This window comes from Alligator mississippiensis, chromosome 8 (genome assembly GCF_030867095.1).
Source record: "Alligator mississippiensis isolate rAllMis1 chromosome 8, rAllMis1, whole genome shotgun sequence".
Taxonomy (NCBI): Eukaryota; Metazoa; Chordata; order Crocodylia; family Alligatoridae; genus Alligator; species Alligator mississippiensis.
The window spans coordinates 23797376-23816381 of record NC_081831.1 but is presented as its reverse complement, the minus strand read 5'-3'; the positions used below and the strand labels follow the sequence as shown (position 1 = coordinate 23816381).

Sequence of the window (19006 nt, the reverse complement as noted above, 5' to 3'; positions counted from 1 at the left end):
CCCCCAGATCCACATGGGGCAGGGCAGGGCAGGGTGCCTCCACAGGCTGGGATGGAGGCTTTGCTGGGCTCTTCCCAGCCTAGTCCCCCTCCTTGCCGGGAGCACCCCAGCACAGCCACCAGCCCCAGCCCGCAGCCTGCCCTGCCCCACACAGATCCGGGGGCCTGTGCCCCTCATGCCTCCCAGGGTGCGGGCAGCAGCAGGAGTTGCGCTCTCTGGATGAGTCACTTCACAGCTCAGTCCCATGCCTGCCAGCTATGCAGCACCTGCCTCTTCCATAGCCTCACCCCCAGGCCCGCTCCCTCTCCCTCTCTCTCCCCCTCCCCCCCCCTGCTGCCCTGAACCCTCAGCTGGGCTGCCTTGAGGCCCTACCAATGCCCTGCATTTGGGGAAGCTAATCCCCATTAACCCCTCCCCACTTATGCTACCTATGGATGCCAGGTCTCAGCCTCTCACCCCTGGGACCTGGGACTGCTCCAGCCTGGACAGGGGAGTGGAAGGGGCTCAGACCCAACTGTAGCCCCACCCCCACACTGAACCCAAGGCTCATCTGACCCTGGGCTGTGACCTGTTCTACCCCCCTAGGACAGGAGATGAGGTATAGTCCCCACTACAAAAACCCAGGGTCCCTAAACTCTGACCCCAGGTAGGGCTCCCAGCCCCAGCCCCAGCCCCAGCCAAACCAGGAGCTCTGACCTCATCCAGAGCTTACAGGCCCCGCCCCTGAGAACGTGACCCCACGCGGGCCTCCCAGCCCCGTCCCGCCCCGCCCCTACCCTAGTAGGGTTACACCTAGCCCCCTCCTTCTGTCACCCCTGACCTTTGACCCTTAGCTACCCTCCCAGCTGCACCGCACTTTAACCTCAACGAACCTATCAGGGACACACCTATGATCCTTGAACTTTAAACATCGACCTCTAACCCCACCTCCTGCCCAACCAAGACCCCTCCCGCCCCTCATTTAACCCCTTGACCCAGCCTCTCGGCCCTGCCCACCCCTGGGCCCAGCCAATCCGCGGCCTCACCGGGCAGGACTAGTTCCGGCGCCAGGGTGGGCACTTCCGCCAGACGCGAGGCAGATACTTCCGGGTGTGGCACCCTTAGTTAAGATGGTGGTAGCAGCGCCGGGCGCGGGGGGTCCTGCAGGCAGCGAGTGAGCGGCGGCGCCGCCCCCGCCATAGCCCGCCCAGGTGGGGGAAGGGCTGCGGTGGTCTTTTGGGGGCTGGGGGATATCGGGGATCTTTGTGGGGGAGGGGGGTTGGAAGGATTTGCTGGGGGTGGCAGGGGGGAGAGGCTTTGGTGGAGTTTCTTGGGGGGCTATTAGGGGAATCTATGGGGGGAGGAACTAGGGAGGGGCTTTTGCGGGCTGGGGGATTCGTACAGGGTGGGGGAGGGGCTGGGGGTAGTGGATGGGGGAGCCAGGGGCTGGAGGAACTGGTCTGTGTGGCAGTGATGGGGTGGGGGCAGGGCTGGGACAATGAAGTGGGCCTGGGGGTGTGGCTGGGAGCATCAAGGGGGAAGCAGCCAGGGGGGATTAAGGGGCTCTCAAGGTGGGTCCACAGGGGCTTGTGGCAGGCTAGCCCCCCCCCCCACCACCCATCCCCCTCCTCTCCCTACAGCTGCTCCACCCCCCGGCGATGCGGCTGCCTCCCCTCCCCGTGGCCCCCCCCATGCATTCGGTGTCACCAGCCGCAGCACAGTATGGGAGCCCAGAGGAGCGTGGTGCCCCCCGGGCTGGGGGCACCCAGGGGGGCTGCGCGGAGGGTGGGGAGCCAGACGAGGTAGACCGCCTCAAGGGCCGGCTGCTCTCTGCTTGGAACAACGTCAAGTATGGTAAGTGCCAGGGGGCAGGGGGTCCCTGGCACCAGGGGTCCCAGCTCATAGTCCCCTCTGCCCCTCAGGCTGGACAGTGAAGACCAAGACCCACTTCAGCAAGCACTCACCTGTGTACCTCTTCGGCCGTGACTATCGTCTGGACACTGAGGGTGAGCCCTGGGGGTTGCTATGAGAGAGAACAACTGGGGCCCCCCAGCCATGGGAAGCCCAGGGTACGCTTCCAGGAAGTGATGGTGAAGAGTGGGGACTACCTGGGAGGTGATTGGGGGTAGGGGAGGTGACAGGGAGGGGGACAAGGCCCCCTGGAAGGTGATGGCAGGGAGATAGGATCCCAGGAAGTGACAGGGGCAGGAGGAGAAGGCAGGGTCCCCTTGGAAGCTGATGGGAGGGGAGCTGGGGCCTCTTGGGAGGTGACTGAGGGGGCAGAGGACCTCCTCGGAAGTGGTGGGGTCCCCCCAAGAAGTGATGGGGGGGAGGTCCTGTTGGAGGTGATAGCGGGGAGGAGGAGATGATGGGGGATGGACAGCCACCTCCCCCAGGAGGTGCCTGGAGGGGGGGGGGAAGCATACCCCCAAGTGACAGGGGCTCTGCACTGCCTGGCAGAGGCTGTGGAGCGCTTCCAGACAGACTTCGCCTCACGCCTGTGGCTCACCTACCGCCGTGACTTCCCTCCCTTGGGCAGCGGGCTGTGGAGCACAGACTGTGGCTGGGGCTGTATGCTACGTAGTGCCCAGATGCTGCTTGCCCAGGGGCTGCTGCTTCACGTCCTCGGCCGAGGTGAGGGGACACCAGAGCTGGCCGTTTTTCCCACCCCTTCGAGCCCTGCCCTGCCTTGCCCGGGAGTGGCTAAAAACCCAAGCATCCTGACTCTGGGAGCTCTAACAGGGCTCCTCTTGCCCTCCCCAGACTGGACCTGGCCAGATGCCCCGTTCAGTGCTAGCCTGGCGGAGATGGAGCCAGGGAAGCTTGCGGCATCCGAGCAAGGCTGGCGCCTCTGGCCTTCCGCTGCTGTGCCTAGCCTCAGCCCCCGGCAGCAGGAGGAAGAACAGCAGCACCGCACCCTGGTCTCCTGGTTTGCCGACCACCCGCAGGCCCCATTTGGCATCCACCGCCTGGTGGAGCTGGGTCGCGGCTCTGGAAAGAAGGCTGGGGACTGGTACGGCCCCTCCATCGCTGCCCACATCCTCAGGTAAGTCTAAGTGAGAGGGAGTGAGGTGGGGCTGGGTTGTGGGGGGGCAGTGCATCTCACGCCTCTAACTGCACCCCCCCCCCTCCAAATCCCTAGGAGAGCTGTGGAGAGCAGCCCTGGGACCAGCCACTTGGCCATCTATGTGTCTCAAGACTGCACAGGTGAGTGGCACACCCCCAGCAGGGGATGGGGGAGGTGAGGTAAGCATCCCAGGTTCCTAAATCCTTTTGCCCTCCTGCAGTGTACAAGGGGGATGTGGCTGGCCTGCTGCGTGGAGGGGCAGCTGGTGCTGTCATCGTGCTGGTGCCCATGCGCCTGGGGGGAGAGACCCTGAACCCTGTTTATGTAAACTGTGTGAAGGTAGGCGTGTTGCAGGGGCGGGTCCCAAAAGTTGGGGGAATAGCCGGACATAAGGGATGAGGTCAGGAGTTGAACCGGGGAATTCACCAGCCCTGGGGCAAAACATAGTCTTGATGTGGCCCTCATGCCCCTGCAACCAGCTCCCAGCAGGGTAGGGGGCTGGGGCCAGGGCCAGGCCTGGGGGGATTCAGGGCTGTGTTTAAGGTAGGTGGAGCCTGTTCCCCACTTTTGTGCTATGTCCCCAGGAGCTGCTGAAGCTGAAGGCCTGCCTGGGCATCATTGGGGGGCGGCCCAGGCACTCACTTTACTTTGTCGGCTTCCAAGGTAAGGAACACCCCTTCTGGGGGGGGGGAAGAGTCTTGGAGGTATCTGGACTCTGTGTGTCCTACAGTCCACACCTGGTGCCCTGGGAGTAACAGCCAGAGTTTTTTGGGCGGGGGTGGAAATTGATGGTCTCTGCACTGCCTTCCAGATGACTACCTGCTGTACCTGGACCCGCACTACTGCCAGCCCTCTGTGGACACCAGCCAGGAGTGCTTTCCACTGGAGGTATGTATGTCTCTGCACCCTCCCCAGCTCCAGAAGCTGCCCTTCTCCCACCCAACCCTCACTTTGCCCCTTTTTCTCCCTCTCCCCCAGTCCTACCACTGCGGCTCCCCCCGGAAGATGGCATTCGCCAAGATGGATCCTAGTTGCACCATCGGCTTCTATACCCAGGCCGGGCAGGATCTGGATACTCTCTGTGCCCAGCTAGCCCAGGTGAGGGGTCTTGAGATAGTGGGGAGGTGGGGAAGACACTCAGGCCCCCCTTTCCCCTGCTGGGCATGGTTGCTGCCTCCTAATCCTGCTTCCACCCCCCCTTCAGGTGCTAAAAGCTGCTTCTACCAAGGACAAGTACCCCATGTTCTCTGTGGTGGATGGCCGGGCCCAGGACTATGGGCTGGAGGAGCTGTGCTCCCGCCTGGCCCCTCTCCCTGCCCTGCGTCCTGGGAGGCGTAGCAAGGGAAAGAAGCCAGAGGCTGATGACTTTGTCTTCTTGTGATCTGACTTGATATCCCCCAACCCCCTACTGGCCACCAAACAGAGCCAGGGGAGTGGGGGGGTGGTCTGTGGCCATAACTCACACTGGAAATGTACAGTGCCTGGCCCAGGTCTCTTACTCCTCAGGGTTTAGAGCTGGTGCTGCTGCTGCTCTCAAGTGGGGGGAGGGAGCAGGGACCATGGTGAAGGTGAAGCCTCTCCCACTTCCATGACATTACTGCCCATGGGGTGGGGGGGTGTATCAGGGTTTGCTTCATGCTGTGGGGGTCTGTCTGGGGTTATTTATTGTCTGTCTCACCCCACCTCCCCCCCCACCTGTGACTTGCCCTTGGAATTAAAGGCTAATGCAGGTAAGGACCAGGTGCCTTCTCTGGGGCATGGCAGGGTTAAGTTGAGGTGGAAGCCAGGGCAAGGCTCAGTTGAAGGCTATGCAGGGTCTGTACCAGCATGAGGCCTGGCCCCAGCCCTGGAGGCACTGCTAAGGCAGACAGCAGAACCCTGGGAGCTGTGACTCCAGGTGGCTGTGTCCAGGTCCCTCCCTATGCTTGGGAGGGGTGGCTAGAGTCCACCCTCTTTTAAATTAATGGGAGGGTTTAAGACTAGGCTGAAGTCTCTATGCCCCCAGGAGATAACACTGACTCTTTCCCCTGCAATGTCAAGCCTGAATTCTTAGCTGGATCTAGAAAGTGGGTACAGGCTTGGTGGCCCTTGCTGAAGGGAACAGAGGCATTAACTGCAGTGAAACGCCTGAGGCTTTTATTAAAGAAACCATAGCCCTGTCCCCAGTAGAGGTCAGTACTGCTGCTGCTGGCTGGAGAGGGACCCATGTGTCTGAGCCACTGCCATCAGCAAAATGCAGGAAGAAGGGACCATACCACAGTCCCAGTCTGGCTGAATGTACCCCCCTCCATCTTCCAGGATTTAAGCAATGCCCTATACACACACACACACGGAGAGATTAGGCCTTGGCAGCAGGACCTGGGCATCCAGGCTTCTTCCCCTTTCTCTTGTCCCGCAGCAACTGGCGGTAGCGGAGGCGCCGAGGGTTGAGGCCAAAAGCTTGCAGGCGCTGGCCACTGAACTGGTGCCTGCCCAAGCGTACAGGGCCCCACCGGAACCCCCGTCGACTCCCATGTCGCCTCTTGTTGACCTTTAGCTCAGCTGTACTGGAGTTGGTAGCCACAGGCATCTGAAGCCCCATCACAGCCTCAGCATCATCCTCCTCTTCCCTGGGTCTCATCTCAGCCCCTGGCACTACTGGGGGGTGCAGCTTATCCTGGCGTTTCTTCCCCAGATTGGGACATAGCATAGATGCCAACTGTGGTGCCTCTTCCTGCCTGTGTGCATGGGTGTGGAACTCAGCAGCAGGCTCTTCTAGGACCACCCCCTCACCTCTGGCACAGCTGCCCCAGCAAGAAACCAGAAGATGGGCCAGACAAGTCATGGGACCCAGGAGCCCAAGAGCTGAGCTGGCTGCACTCCCCTTCTTCCATGTCCCTCCAGAGAACCCAGTTCAGGGCTAGCAAGGCAGGGTGGCAATCCAGGGGGGACCCTGCTGCTCCCCAACTTCCAGGCCTCACCCAGCCTGACAGCCCTTGGCCAGGAACACAGGTGCCAGGAATGGTGGGAGTGAGTAAGAGCACAGAGTGGCCTTTCTGGAGCTCCCCTCCCCCAGCCCTGGTGCACTACCAGGCAACCCAGAAGTTTGGGACTGGGAAAGTCAGAGGACCCAGGAGATCAGGGCAGGAGAAGAGGAGGTGAACCCTCAGACTCCACCATCCCTCCAGGGAATCCAGGAGTCCTGTCCCACCCCATACCTGGCTGAGAGAGAGGACAGAATCTGCTGCTTCCTGCGGGGGTCTTGGGCTTTGAGGCTGTAGGCAGCCTGATCCTGCAGTTCCTCCTTCTCCGACCTGCCGAGGGTAGGGGAACAGATGCTCAGTGCTGAAGGGGTCCCAGGAGCTGTCCCCCACCCCCCAACCCCGCTGAGGGGACAACTTGGGACAGAGGCACCAAGTCCCAGGCAGGCAAAGAACAAAGGCTTCTGGCTTAGAGTCAGGAAGGGAACTCAGGTATCTGGGCCCCAACTCCCTACCAGGCTGAAGAATAGATCCCAGGTGTCTAGGCCACAGAACACTGCCCCCCCCCTGCACTCACAAGATGGAGAAGAACCCAGGGGTCCAGGCCCTACCCCCTCACCGGTACATGCAAGTCTTGCGTAGGGAGCACCAGCGGTTCAGCTCCTTGTCATCCGCGGCCAGGACCTGAGATTGGGGGGTGTCCAGCCATGAGCACAGAGCAGTAGTACCCACTCTCAACACCCTTCCCAGAGCTGGGGTACAACCCAGGCATCCTGCACCTGCCTCCCCTCCCAGGCTCATGGGAGGGCAGGCTCCCAGCTGCCCCAGGTCTCACCACCCAGACCCCGCCCCAACCCAAGAGGGAACCCAGGTGTCCAGGTTCTCAACTCCCAAAGACCTGCTTCCCCTCCTAGAGCTAGGGGAGAACCCAGGCTCCCACTCCCCGCCCTGCTCTCCCCTTCCTGAGCAGAGGAAGAACCCAGGTGTCCGGATTCCTGGCTGCCCCCACTCTAGACCCTACCCTAAACAAGAAGAGAATCCAGGCCTCTAGCCCCTTGCCCTCCCCCAACCCTACCCCCCAGGGTAGGAAAAAAAACGCAGGCTCCCAGGACCCCCAGCCCCTTCCCCTCCCAGAGCTGGAAAGAACTCTGGCATTGAGCATACCTCCTCAGTGGTGAGGCCGAAATCGCAGGGCATAACACTGCGGTACTTGAAGCGACAGGGCAGGTCCCCGATCAAGTCCTCATAGTCCAGCCTGTAATACTCATCCAGATACTGCTCGAAGGTGCCAGCCCCTGGGGGCAGGAGAAGTCAGCACAAACCCCCATCCCCATGGTGCCTGCCAAGGAGGGGACCCAAGAAGCCAGGCTCCCAGCCCCCACCCCACACTGGGGATGAAACCCAGGTGTCCAGGCTGCTCTTAAACCAGCTTCCACCCCCTTTCCAGACAACACAAGCATCCAGGCTCCCAGGGCCCCTGCTCTTACCCATTAACCCACTCCCCACCCACAGCCAGGACAGAACCCAGGCTTTTGGGCTCCCAGGGCCTCCTGCTCCTATCACTGGACCCTGCACCACCTCCCAGAGCTGAAGAAAACCCAGGCATCTGGGCTCCCATTCTGTCCCCTGGCAGAGGATGGGTCCCAGGCCTCAGGGCTGGGGGAGGGAGCTTACTGGGGTCAAAGGTCGGCTTGTCCCGCTCCAAAGCCTTGGCCAATCGGCTCTTCCTTCTTTGCTTGCCCATTAGTGGAGCCTGCTGCAAGTGCGGGGTGGGGGTGGCTGTGCAGGGGTCATAGTCAGCATCCATCTGTGGGGGGGGAGGGGCCAAAAGCACCATCACTCCCTGCTCCAATCTTGGGACTGGGAAAACCCAAGCATATGGGCTCCCAAGCCACCTGGCTCCAAAGCACTGGACCCAGAAAGACGACCCAGGCATCCCCAGACTCTACTCTCATCACCCACCCCTCGCAAAAACCCAGGCAGCCAGGCTACCAACCCCCCTGCTCTCACCCCCCCCATCCCCATCCCCTCCCAAAGAACCCAGGTGTCTGGGCTCCCAGGGACATACATTAAAGTTGGGGTCCTCGCAGTGGGGCTCGCTGCTGCCTCCTCCTGGCCCCTTGCTCCCCCCCACACCAGCCCAGTCATCCCAGTTCCAGGCATCTGCAGAGAGAGGACAAAGCCAGGTCTGTGGTACTGGTTATACTGGGATCCTCAGACTGCCCCCCCCCCAGGATGCAACCAGCTCTGGGCTGGAATGCAACAGCCACTTACAACAGCACCAAGCTTGTGGGAGGGGCCAGGAAGGGCCCCCCACCCAAAGTGCTCATTTGCCTGCACCTGTCAATCAGAGGAGGTTCCCCTAGCACAGGGCAATGGGGTCAGCCCCTCCCATCACACAAGGCATGTGTTGCACAAGGGCTCAGGCACTCTTTCATGCATCGCATGAGGCCATGTTGCACAAGCTCATTTCCCCGGGCACCTACCATCCACCCCATCTTCCTCCTCAAACTGTGGCTTCTCCTCAGCAACCCCATAGAACTCTGCCCCAAAGAATGCCTGGGGGAGAAGGGAGCATGAGAGGCTGGGCTTAGCTTAGCATGGGAGGGAACCCAGGCATTTGGGCTCCCTGCTGCCTCCTCCAACCCACCAGCCCCAGGGGCACAATCCAGGCTCCCAGCCCCCCACCGGACCCAGTAGAACCCAGGTATCCAGGTCCCCCCTGCTCCAACCCACCAACCTCAGGGGCAGAACCCAGGCATCTGGGGCTCCCCTGCTTGAACCCACAGAACCCAGATGCCCAGTCCACACCCCACCAGGAAAAAACCCAGGCATCCAGGACAGAACCATCCCCCCGGGGAAAGAATCCAGGTGTCCAGAGCCAGGGACTGGCCTCCATCAGCTGGTCATGCTGGGCAGAGTCGAAGTCACCCTCAAGGTGGGCAGGATGAAAGGGGACAGGGGCCCCACCCGCTGCCTCCTGCAGCTGTGCCAGCCGGGCCGCCACCTCCTGCTGCCGCAGCCGCTTCAGGCGCTTGAGCTCCTCCTGTCGCTGTGCCCGCTCCTGAAGACACATGAACATCGTCACTGACTGCACCTGCCAGCTCTTCCCCCCACCCCACAGGCCCACCCAGAGCTGACCACAGGTCCCAGGTGGCCCGGGACCTAGCTGCCAGTTCCTGCTTCATCCCATTGGACAATATCCCTGCCCAACAATCCAGGTGTCTGGGCTCCCAGACCCCCCACTCTCATCCAGCAGCCTCCACCCCAACTCTGAAAGAACCCAGGCATCTGGGCTCACCTTCCCCCTAAACCTCTATTTGGATCTCATGACCCCCCCAAACCCCCACTTCCCTCCCAGAGCTGTGAAAGAACCCAGGCACCTGGGCTCTCAACCCCCTACCCCTGCTCTAACCCCCAAAGCCCCCGTTGTTCTCCTCCCAGAGCAGAAGAAAACCCAGGCATCTGCACCTGCAGCCCTGCACAGCAGAGAATCCAGGTGTCCCAGGTCCCACCCCTGCTCTGCACCCCAAGACCCCATTCCCCACCAAAGAACCCAGGCATCTGGGTCTCCTAAACCCCCCACTAAACACCATAGTCTGGTCCTCCACCCCAGATCCATGAGAGAACTCAGGAATCCAGGCTCTCACCTTCTTCTTCCTCTCCTGCCGCAGCTCCCTTTTCTCCTTGCGCCGTTCATCCTTCCTGCGCACTGAGGTTGCAATGGTCCGGGGGTATGTACGCACCTTGGAGGGGAGGAGGAGGGCCAGTCAGATCTGACACCCCCCCGCCCCCCAAGAACACAGGCATCCGGGCCCTCCCAAATACAGGGCAACATCTCAAAGACCCCTGTGTCTGGGACTCCAAACACAGGGCACAGCAGCTGTAGAACCCAGGCATCCACTCCTGCCCCCCACGATACAGGGCACAATGTCGGAAGGACTCAGCCATCTGGGCCCCACACTACCACACAACCGTGGTGCCCACCACGATACCAGGCCCTATCTGCTCTGGAGATGCTAGGTTTTATCCTGCCCCACCCTCTCTCTGGGGACTGGCGGGGTCCTGGGAGGTCTGAGGGTCATGAAGGGAATTGAGGTGTCCCAGGGGGTCTGGGGTGGCTGCATGGGGCCCTGGGACCTCCGCTCACCTGCTGGCTGTCAGGCTCCTCAAAGCGGAAGTTGTGGCGGCGCTCAAAGTCATCCTGCCGCTGCAGGAACAGTTCCCCCTCATCCGATGAGTCAGCCAGGCCCAGCCCTAGGGGGGGACCGGGACCCCTAGGACAGAGAGGGGCCACATCAGGAGACCCCAGCCCCAACCCTCTTCCCTTCCCTCCCCAGAACCCTTGTGAAGAAGCAACCTGGATCAATGCAGGACCCAGCACAGCCAGAGCTCCCACCCCACCCCAGAGCTAGACATGACTGACAAGCCCCTCCGCAGGGGGAGACTCCATGTTCAGGGGGTAGATAGGTTACACTGAGCATGAGGAGGGGTAGGATTGTGGATGTGTGACAGTTACGTGGCTGTGTTATTTGCCTGGATCTGATATGTTAAAAATTTCTTTGGGTGGGTTTTGTTCTTCCCGCCCACCCCTGAATGGGAGGATTGCAATTCACCCGCGATTTCCGTCTGCCTGCAGATCAAGCTGCACCATGACAGGTGAATCCAGCAGAGGGGCTTCCCCCGCCAGGGGCCACAGGTTTCAGTGTGTGCTTTAATGTCAGCCCACGATGATAAGTGAGATAGCAGAGTTTGGGAAGAATGGAAGGGTAGGTGGGTGATTCTGCGCCTGCGATTGTCTCCTAGGAAGCCGTACATGAGAACCAACGTACTGATCCCCCTCCAGGCACCCTGCTCCCCCATCACACGAGAATCTGGATCATTTCCAGGAAGAGTTAGAGAACTTGGGCTCCTTTGTGCCAGTGCAGCAGCACGTGGCTGGGTTGGGAGTGGTCCGCCCAATAAGGAGGCGCTGCTTGAATCTCGGAGGGCTCAGACTCTAGCTCCGATTTTGGGAGGGGGGGAGGAGGCTAGGGGTGTGGAGGAAAGATGTCTAATGTCTTGTGTCACGGAAAGTCATATTTTGTGCGCATTGGAACCCCTGGGGGGTTCTAACCCCCTGACCCAAGCACCCCAGCTGGCCCTGCATCAACCAACAAGGTGAGTCCTTGGGCTGGCTGGATTGGGGAGCTGCAGCCAGTCGCTCCGCCACCCCAATCCTGAGCCCATGGGACCACACCACCACCCCCAGAGCATCAATGAAGCCAGTTTCACCAGGCCTCAGCTCCATGACCCCCCTTCAAGACTTACTGGCCTTCCTCTTCCTCCCCATCTTCTTCATCCTCCTCATTGTAGCGCTGGTTGAGGATATAATCCCGCAAGAACCGCTCCCCAGGCTCCAGTGCCGGGTCACTCCAGAAGGCCTTCAGTGGGGCCTGGGTTTGGGATAGGAAAGGTCATTCCCCAGAGCTGGGGCATTAGCTATGTGAGTTGTATCCAGGTCTCGGCCCAGCTCCAGGCACTCCTCCCCCACCTCCTCAGCCAGAAGGATTTGGCGGGAAGGAGGGTGCAACCCCCACTCAGGCTGGTCTGGGGGCTCTGAGGGCCCCAGATGGGGGTGGGAGAGAGGAGAAAGGGGGGCAGAGAGGTTCCAGCAGCTCCTGTTTTCCCAACAGGGGGGCAGGGGAACCCTGTCAAGGCCTTGTCTGCCCATGATTGGACCCCCCATCCAGACTCTACAAGGAGGGCACAGACCTGCCCCATCTAGGCACCACCCCCTCCGCCACCAGGCCCTGGAGCTGGGGCACTAGTGAACTGAGTTCTTTCCAGCCTCAGCCCAGCCCCATGCACCAACCCCTTCCTACATCCTCAGTCAGCAAAAGCAAGTGGGGGCATATGGGCTCTGGGCTGAAGGCCCTGGGGGGCAGATGGGGGCTTACCAGGTCCTGGAGATGCTGGTCTGGGGTGTCTGTCTGTCCCTTCAGCCAGGTGATGTAGTCGTTCTCCTCACGGGCCTGGGGAGGGGGCAATGGCAGGGGCAAGGAGAGGAGAGAACCCCATCAGGGCCTCATCTGCCCAGAGCTGGCCCCCCACAGGCCCCACAAGAGGGGCATAGAGTTGCTCCCCACCCAAAGGGGCACAGGGCCAGGACCCATGGAAACACCCCCTCCCCAAGGGTCCCCAGCCCTCACCTTCTCCTCAGTGGTTTGTGGGCGGTGGCGCAGCAGGGCCGAGCTGCCCTCATCCTCTTCCTCCTCCTCACTGTCAGCCACAAAGGGCCGGAAGCTGGACAGAGACAGGATGCAGCACAGAGGGGAGCAAATACAGGGTCCCCCCCAGGGAACCTGGCCAGCCCTAGTGCCCCCAACCCTGCCCCCCTCAGTGGGTTCTAAGAGTGTCTGCCCTGGCCCAGCCCCCCTACCCAAGGCTGGGCCGCTCCCCAACCAAGCCTTACCTGCCCCTTCCCCCCAGGAAGATGCCACCCTTCCTTCCCGCCCCCCCCCCCAAGTCAGGATGCTGAGGAGCCCAATCCGCAACCCTGCCCCCTTTCCCTCCCTCACCTCTGCTTGATTTCCTGCTGCTCCTCCATGTAGGTCTTGGAGGCAGCTTTCTACATGGGGGAAACAAGGGGAGGGTCAACTCAGCCCCTGACTCCATGGAGCCCCCCCCCAAAAAAATGCAGCTGCTTCTACGGTGGAGCCAGGACCCATCCCCACCTTCCTCCTCTGGGCTGTGGCCTCCTCGTGTTTTTCGTCCTCTTCATCCTCGTATTTGCTGCAGGAGACAAAGAGGATCAGTTACCAGCCCCAGGGGTGGGGTTGGGATTGGGGGAGAAATGACACCCCCCACCCCCAGCTCCTTCTCTGCCAGTCTCAGCCCCCATGGCAAAGCCCCCCCAAGGCTGCCACAGCCCTACAAACCCTCCCCAGCTCCCTGCACCTCTTAACAGGAGGAGCCAATAGCCCTAGGGATGCCTCATGTTCCCCACCAGCTAGAGGACCTCCCCCCACCAGCCTTACCCTTCCTTCTCCAGGATGACCTTCCGCTCGTAGTCCTTGAGATACATCGGTTTCTGTTTCCTCTTCTGCGGCACCTCTTCCTCACTCTCTGAGGAAGATTCTAGCACAGGACCAGAGCCAGATCAGTGCTGGAGGCTCCCTTTGGGGGGGGGGGGGGCAGGGACCAAGGACCCAGGGGATTCAAGTACCAAGGTCGGGGGGGGGGAAGGTACGCCCCGAAGCACTAGGCACCCCCCTGTTCCTGTGTTGCCCGGATGCTGGAAGGGAATATGCTGCTAGCAAGATTCACCACCAGAAGGTTCTGGGGATGAAATCAGGGCAGCTCTATCAGCAGGACCCTGTACTGGGTGGCTGAGGGTGGAAGCGATCCCAGACACATCCGGCCAGGCATAGAGTCCCAAACCAGCACTACAGCAAAGTCTGGGATAGAACCCAAGAGTCCTGGCTTCCAGCACCCCGCATCCCTTCCAAATCATTACATCCCACTTTCATCCTGGGACAGAACTCAAGAGTCCTGGGGCTCACGCTCTGCTCCCTCTGCCAATAATAAGACCCCCACTCTCATCCTAGAGCTGGGACAGAATCCAAGTATCTAGGCTCCCAGTCCCTGCCATCTCCAGCTGGAGGCTGTGAACGCCTTGCTCAGGTTTCCTGCAGGATAAGACCAGGGGGCTGCAGAACACAGCTCGTGCTGGGGCCAGCTACTATGACCCAGGGCAGGGAAATTGGGTCCTCAGGCCTGCACTGCAGCTCTGGCAGAGATGAGGGTGATACCTTCCTGGCTGTAGAAGGTGGCATCAGCTTGGTAGATCTGCGGGTCCTTTGTCTTCAGTAGCCCCAGGGTGCGGTAGAAGTCCCGGTCCTGTCGGGGGTCCAGGTCCTGCTGGCAAAGGGGGCAGAGATGATTCCCAGCACCCTCTGACCTTTGCCCACCAGAGCCCCAGAGTTCAAGTCCCTGCTCTATTCCCTGCTCTACAGCTATAGCCAAGGCAAAACAGGCACACAAAGAAGTTGACAAACAGCAAAAAATAGAGCTGGCAAGAAAGCCAGGAATCCAGGTTTGTAAATACCTCCCCCCTCCTCCCTCCCAACCTCAGCACAAGGAAAGAACCCAAGCATCTGGGTTTTCAGTCCCCTGCCCTACCCTTCTCCAGGAGGCAGAGAACCCAGGTGTGCAGGCCCCTGGCACCTCCTCCCCCCTCCCAGGATGAGAAGAGAACCCAAGCATGTAAGGAGGGAACTCAGGCATCCTGGCTCCTAACCCCTGCTCCCCTCCCCACTCAAAGCACTAGCAGAGAACCCAAGTGTCCAAACCCGCCCCCGGCCCATCCCTCACCACGTCATCCCCACTTGAGTCTGACTCGGAGCTGGAGCTCTCGGCATCTGCTCCATAGCGTGCCTGCACTGGTGGCAAGGAGAAAGAGGATCAAGGACCAAGGGCATCTCCTGCCTCCCCACCCCAGCCCCACCTCGCAGACCCCCACCAGGTCCCCTCAGCCCCACCCCTCCCAATTGCTCCTAGCCCCGCCCCAGTTCAACCAGACCCCCCCCCACCCCCGTCCCCAGGGCTCCCTAGCCCCGCTCCCATCCTGCCTAGCCCCACCCCCACATTTTGACCCCATCCCCAGGGTCCCCAGACTCGTCTAACCCCACTCCTATCCCCCCAGCCAAGCCAGGGCCGCACTAGCCCCGCCCCCAGGCTCACGCCGACGCAGCTCCTCTTGCCGCCGGTACTGGCCATAGTGCTCCGCGAAGGCCTCGTTAACTCGCAGCGCCGGCGCAGACATCTTCCTCCCCTTGTGCACACGTGGGCGCCAAGCGCTTCCGGGTCAACGGTCACGTGGGGTCACGTCAGCGGGCCCCGGTATGCGTCGCACCGCCCAATCAGGAGTGCGCTGACCACCCGGCCCCCCCCCCCCCCCCCGCGGGGAGCCCCGCCCCCTGCCTGGGCCCGGCCGGGGCTAAGTGACGTGTTCCGGCGCACAGCTCCGCCCCACGCAGCTGCGGCCTCTTCCTGCCCCCCCCGGCAGCTGCGGGGTGGGGTACAGCTGGGTGCCCCACCCCAGCCCCCCCGGCATTGCCCCATGCCGCTTCCTTCCGCCCTCCCTGCTGTGTCATGGGCCACGCCCGGGGCGGGGCGGGCCGGGGCTGGCGAGAAAACTGGGGAGGGGGGCTGGTCCCCAGGACCCCCAGCGGGGGGGCGCACAGGCAGAAGGGGGCCAATCGGGTAGGATTACTGGGGGGCATGGCCAAATATCCGGCTTCAGGGCTGGGGGGAAGCTGGCCTAGTGGGTAGAGGTGAGCCCGGACTCCTAGGTTCAGTGCCCAGCGTGACGTCCGACGGGGGGGAGTATGTCGGTGCCCGGAGTGGGTGGGGCACCTAGCTGGGAGAGGGGCCGGAAGCTGCAAGCAGCTGAGCAGAGGTTGAGGCTACTGCCCTGTGTCCCAGGGCATATCACTTAGCCCCTGCTGTGCCTCAGTTTCCCCAGCTGCACCACACAGTGATGGGGAGGTGACGGAGGCTGGGCAGAGGCTCTTTGGGGGCATCCTAGGCAAGGGGCTTATAAATGTGGCTTAATAGGGGCAGAACTCCAGGGGGAACCCTGGACTCCTGGGTTCTGTGTCCAGCTCTGCTGCCCTCATGCCAGCTGGTGGGGGGCATCTCCTGCCCAGAGTTGCTGGGTGTGGGGTTAGGGTGATTAAAGGGAACACAAAGACCCCCACCCAGTGGAATGGGGTGGAGAGAAGGGGGCACAGGGACCCTTGGCCAAGAGCAGAGCAGTCACCATTGGCAAATATTAATTTAATGGTTAAAATCGTTAAATTATCCCGGCGCCCAATAAATAGAAGCGGCTTTGAGCTCATTAAAAGCACCAATCCATCCAACACACCCCACTTCCCCCAAATAGAAAGCACCCCCCTCCCCCCCAGCTGAGGCATGCAGCCAGGTAACAGACCATGGCACAGATGGTGGGGGGTGGGCACAGACAGGCTATGGTAGGAGAATTAGGGCCCCAATATCAGGGCCCGAGCTCTGTGATGCTCCCCCCACCCTCCGAGCTCCAGCCCATAGCAGGGCTCCCTGGGGTGGAGAGTCTGGGAGGCTACATGGCATCTGGGCCACCCCCAGTGGGCCTGGAGGTACCTGCAGCTGGTGGGGGAGCTATGAACTGCCCAGCTCCCAGACTGGCGCGGCGGGGGGGGGGGGGGGGCAGGTGTTCTTCCCCAGCACCAAGCACCTGACCCTGAGACCGAAGCCTCCCCATCAGACTGATCCCTTCACCCCCTTCCCCATTCAATCCAAACCAGCCCAGACCAATACAATACTCTATGGGGGTGGATGTAGCTGATGGAGGAGGTTGGGGGGCTCTACAACATAGACAGACCCCCTCCTCCACCTGTTGAGGGAAAAGCAGATTGGGGGTAGCAGGGGCTATCAGATTTTTCTGGGTAGAAACCAGATTGAAACCTGAGTTTGGGGCCAAGGCAACCAGGCCAGACCCCCCACCCTGCTATGGGGGGGCAGGCGGAACCCCCATTGGAGAGCTCCAGTGGGAGAGGGGGAAACACCCCAAAAAATATAAATAGAAACAACAGTAAAAGTTAAACTCTGAGGTAGGCAGTGGGGAAAGGGTCAGAGGGGACAAGAGAGGAAATGGGGAGGACCTTCACAGGGGGACAGGACAGGGAACAGGGGCAAGAGAGGGAATGGGGGGGCAGCTGGCAAGAGCCAGCTCCATGCCAGCACCCCCTCCCAGGCCAGGGACCCAGCACCCCACCCCCACCAAGGCTCAGGCAGGGCCCGGGCAGTGCTGCTCCAGGATGGCAACAATGCCAGGCCGGCCGAGGTGCTGGGCGAGGTTGAGGGGGGTGCGGCCGTGGGCATCACGGCGGCCCAGGTCGGAGACGGGTGCCAGGACAGCCACAGCAGGTGCGTGGCCCTCAGCCACAGCCACATGCAGTGGCAGGGCCCCGGTGCCATCTGGTGCGTTGGCATCGGCGCCATGCTCCAGCAGCACCCGCAGTGTGTCCGCGAAGCCCCCCCGTGCTGCGTCGTGGGCCGGTGCCCGCCCCCCTGCGTCCTGCACGTTGGCACTGGCCCCCTGCTTCAGCAGCTCCTGTGCCACCGCCATGCTGCCCATCATCATCACCTAGAAAGCGAGCTGGGTGAAGGAGAAGGACCTGGGCCCTTGCCCCCCACAACACCAGTCCTACCTGCCTCCCCCCACCCCCGCCACTGCTGGGTGCCCATCAGCACCACCACCCAGGGGAAGCATGGGTAACAAGTGGGCACTGAGGCTCCTCCCTCCACCCCCCAGATCCTACCCTCATCCCCTTCACCCCCCAGGAACCAGCCTCCTATCCTCAACCCACCCCCACATAGGGCAGCAGGGACCCCACGGGGACAAGGCCGAGGACCCCCGATATCCCTCCCAGGGGCTGGGCCCTCTCCGGGGTGCGCCCACCCTAGTCCCCACCTGCAGCGCTGTCCTGCCGAAGCGGTTGAGCGCGTCGGGATGCACCAGCTCGTCCCGCAGCAGCCGCCGCACCTCGGCCAGATCCCCGCGGGCCGCCGCGCTGCTCAGCCGGTCCCCACCGCTCAGCTCGTCCCCCAACAGCATCGCAGAGCCGAGCCGGGCCGGGCCGGGCTAGGTAGGACCTGAGGCGGGCACGGACACCGCGTTGACAGGTCAGCGGGTCCCCGCTGCACCGGCCAGGGACCCCTGGCCCAGATAGATCTCCGCTTCCCTTCCCCTCCTCTCCCCGCGGGCACCTGTAGTCCGCTGGCGGCTGCGGCCCCGGGCGGGGGGCACCGGGCTCGGCTGCGCCGTGGGGGTCCCGATCCGGGCCCGATCCAGGGCGGGGCGGGGCGGGGCAGGGGCTGGGCGGACTCCGCCCACGTGGCGGCGCCGGGGTGTGTCTGTCCAGCCCCCGAGCGGCTACATTGTAGCTATATTGCCGCGTTCTAACCACGCCCCCGCCCCCTCGCCCCGCCCAGTCGGAGCCGCTCCGCCCAATCAGCGCGCGGCTCCGGGCAGGCTGGTGGCGCCCGCGGGCTGCTGATTGGCTGGCGCTGGGCGGGCGGCAGGGGGCGGACCGCGCCGATTCAAACGCTGCTTCAGGCGGGAAGGGGCAGGCGGCCCCCGAGGCCACGACCCCCGCGACCTGCCGTGACCCCAGCGGGGGAAGAGAAGCTACGGGGGATGCCGGGTCCCCGCGCGGGACCCGCCACACGGACCGCGAGCTCCTACGGGGGTCGTTCCCTACGGAACCCCGTAGCCCCTCCCCACGGGGGTCCCGGAGCTGAACCCCCACACACACACACCCCCACCCGGGACTCGCCCCACGGCCTCTCTGGGATGGATCCCCCCAAGCAGCCCCTAGGTCTGGGGTCCCCTTGCTCCATGTAGTGCCCCCCCCCCACTCCGACACAGGTTCTCTGCCCCCTGGCAGACCCTCCACCCCGCTGACACCCTCAACCCCCTCCCATAGGGGTACACCCCAGCCCCCTGGGGCGGGACTCCTCCCCACTTCACTGACTCCCAGGGCTGAGACCCTACCCCACCCACACTTTATGGGTTACGATTCCTCCCCTATTCCAATGAACTCCATAAACTGTGACAGTGGGACACCCTGCCAGTTCAGAGGCTCCAATAGCTGCCCCCCCCCACCCATTCACACAGGGAGGAGTGACAAAGGCCATGATTCTCCCCCTTCCCCCCCCCCCCCCAAAGGGAGGCAGATGCTAGCTTCTGGCCCCTAGGGACAGACTGCAACAGGCTGGAGGAGAATGCCCCTGCCAATAGTGACCCCCCCCCCAAACCAGAAGACCCCAACCTCACAACCTCCCTCCATGGAGACTCACCCCCACAGCTTTGCTCTAGCTGCAGGCACACACTTTGCTCCAGTTTAGGTGGCTGCCTCACATTCCCTCTAGAAGCAATGGTGCCTGGCTACATGGGGCATGGGCAAAAGGAGCA

At 62.3% G+C, this 19006-nt stretch overlaps 3 protein-coding genes across 5 annotated transcripts; 1 reads left to right on the top strand and 2 right to left on the bottom strand.

Annotated features, from left to right (window-relative positions):
- Positions 1 to 1055: 1055 nt before the first annotated feature.
- On the top strand, positions 1056 to 4780 carry ATG4D (autophagy related 4D cysteine peptidase). The gene is made up of 11 exons (XM_059732359.1): positions 1056 to 1190; positions 1620 to 1833; positions 1902 to 1985; positions 2440 to 2613; positions 2743 to 3025; positions 3122 to 3186; positions 3267 to 3385; positions 3631 to 3709; positions 3858 to 3934; positions 4025 to 4144; positions 4251 to 4780. Exons 2-11 carry the CDS (start codon positions 1638 to 1640, stop codon positions 4425 to 4427), a joined length of 1374 nt encoding a protein of 457 aa, XP_059588342.1. The 5' UTR covers positions 1056 to 1190; positions 1620 to 1637; the 3' UTR covers positions 4428 to 4780.
- A 380-nt stretch (positions 4781 to 5160) lies between these two features.
- KRI1 (KRI1 homolog) lies at positions 5161 to 14872 on the bottom strand. 2 transcript variants are annotated; one of them, XM_059732357.1, is made up of 19 exons: positions 14731 to 14872; positions 14362 to 14429; positions 13800 to 13908; positions 13026 to 13125; positions 12723 to 12780; positions 12567 to 12616; positions 12198 to 12291; positions 11946 to 12020; positions 11317 to 11441; positions 10157 to 10283; positions 9657 to 9752; positions 8900 to 9070; positions 8493 to 8565; positions 8075 to 8169; positions 7681 to 7813; positions 7171 to 7301; positions 6626 to 6690; positions 6244 to 6339; positions 5161 to 5763 (listed from the first exon to the last, which is right to left on the bottom strand). In XM_059732357.1, exons 1-19 carry the CDS (start codon positions 14810 to 14812, stop codon positions 5385 to 5387), a joined length of 2127 nt encoding a protein of 708 aa, XP_059588340.1. In that variant the 5' UTR covers positions 14813 to 14872; the 3' UTR covers positions 5161 to 5384. The 2 variants fall into 2 exon arrangements, with proteins under 2 accessions (XP_059588340.1, XP_059588341.1); XM_059732358.1 differs by having other exon boundaries at positions 13800 to 13905.
- A 941-nt stretch (positions 14873 to 15813) lies between these two features.
- On the bottom strand, positions 15814 to 17967 carry CDKN2D (cyclin dependent kinase inhibitor 2D). 2 transcript variants are annotated; one of them, XM_019486162.2, is made up of 3 exons: positions 17800 to 17967; positions 17504 to 17685; positions 15814 to 17176 (listed from the first exon to the last, which is right to left on the bottom strand). In XM_019486162.2, exons 2-3 carry the CDS (start codon positions 17645 to 17647, stop codon positions 16817 to 16819), a joined length of 504 nt encoding a protein of 167 aa, XP_019341707.1. In that variant the 5' UTR covers positions 17648 to 17685; positions 17800 to 17967; the 3' UTR covers positions 15814 to 16816. The 2 variants fall into 2 exon arrangements, with proteins under 2 accessions (XP_019341707.1, XP_014461742.2); XM_014606256.3 differs by lacking the exon at positions 17800 to 17967 and having other exon boundaries at positions 17504 to 17790.
- Between the last annotated feature and the right edge of the window lie 1039 nt (positions 17968 to 19006).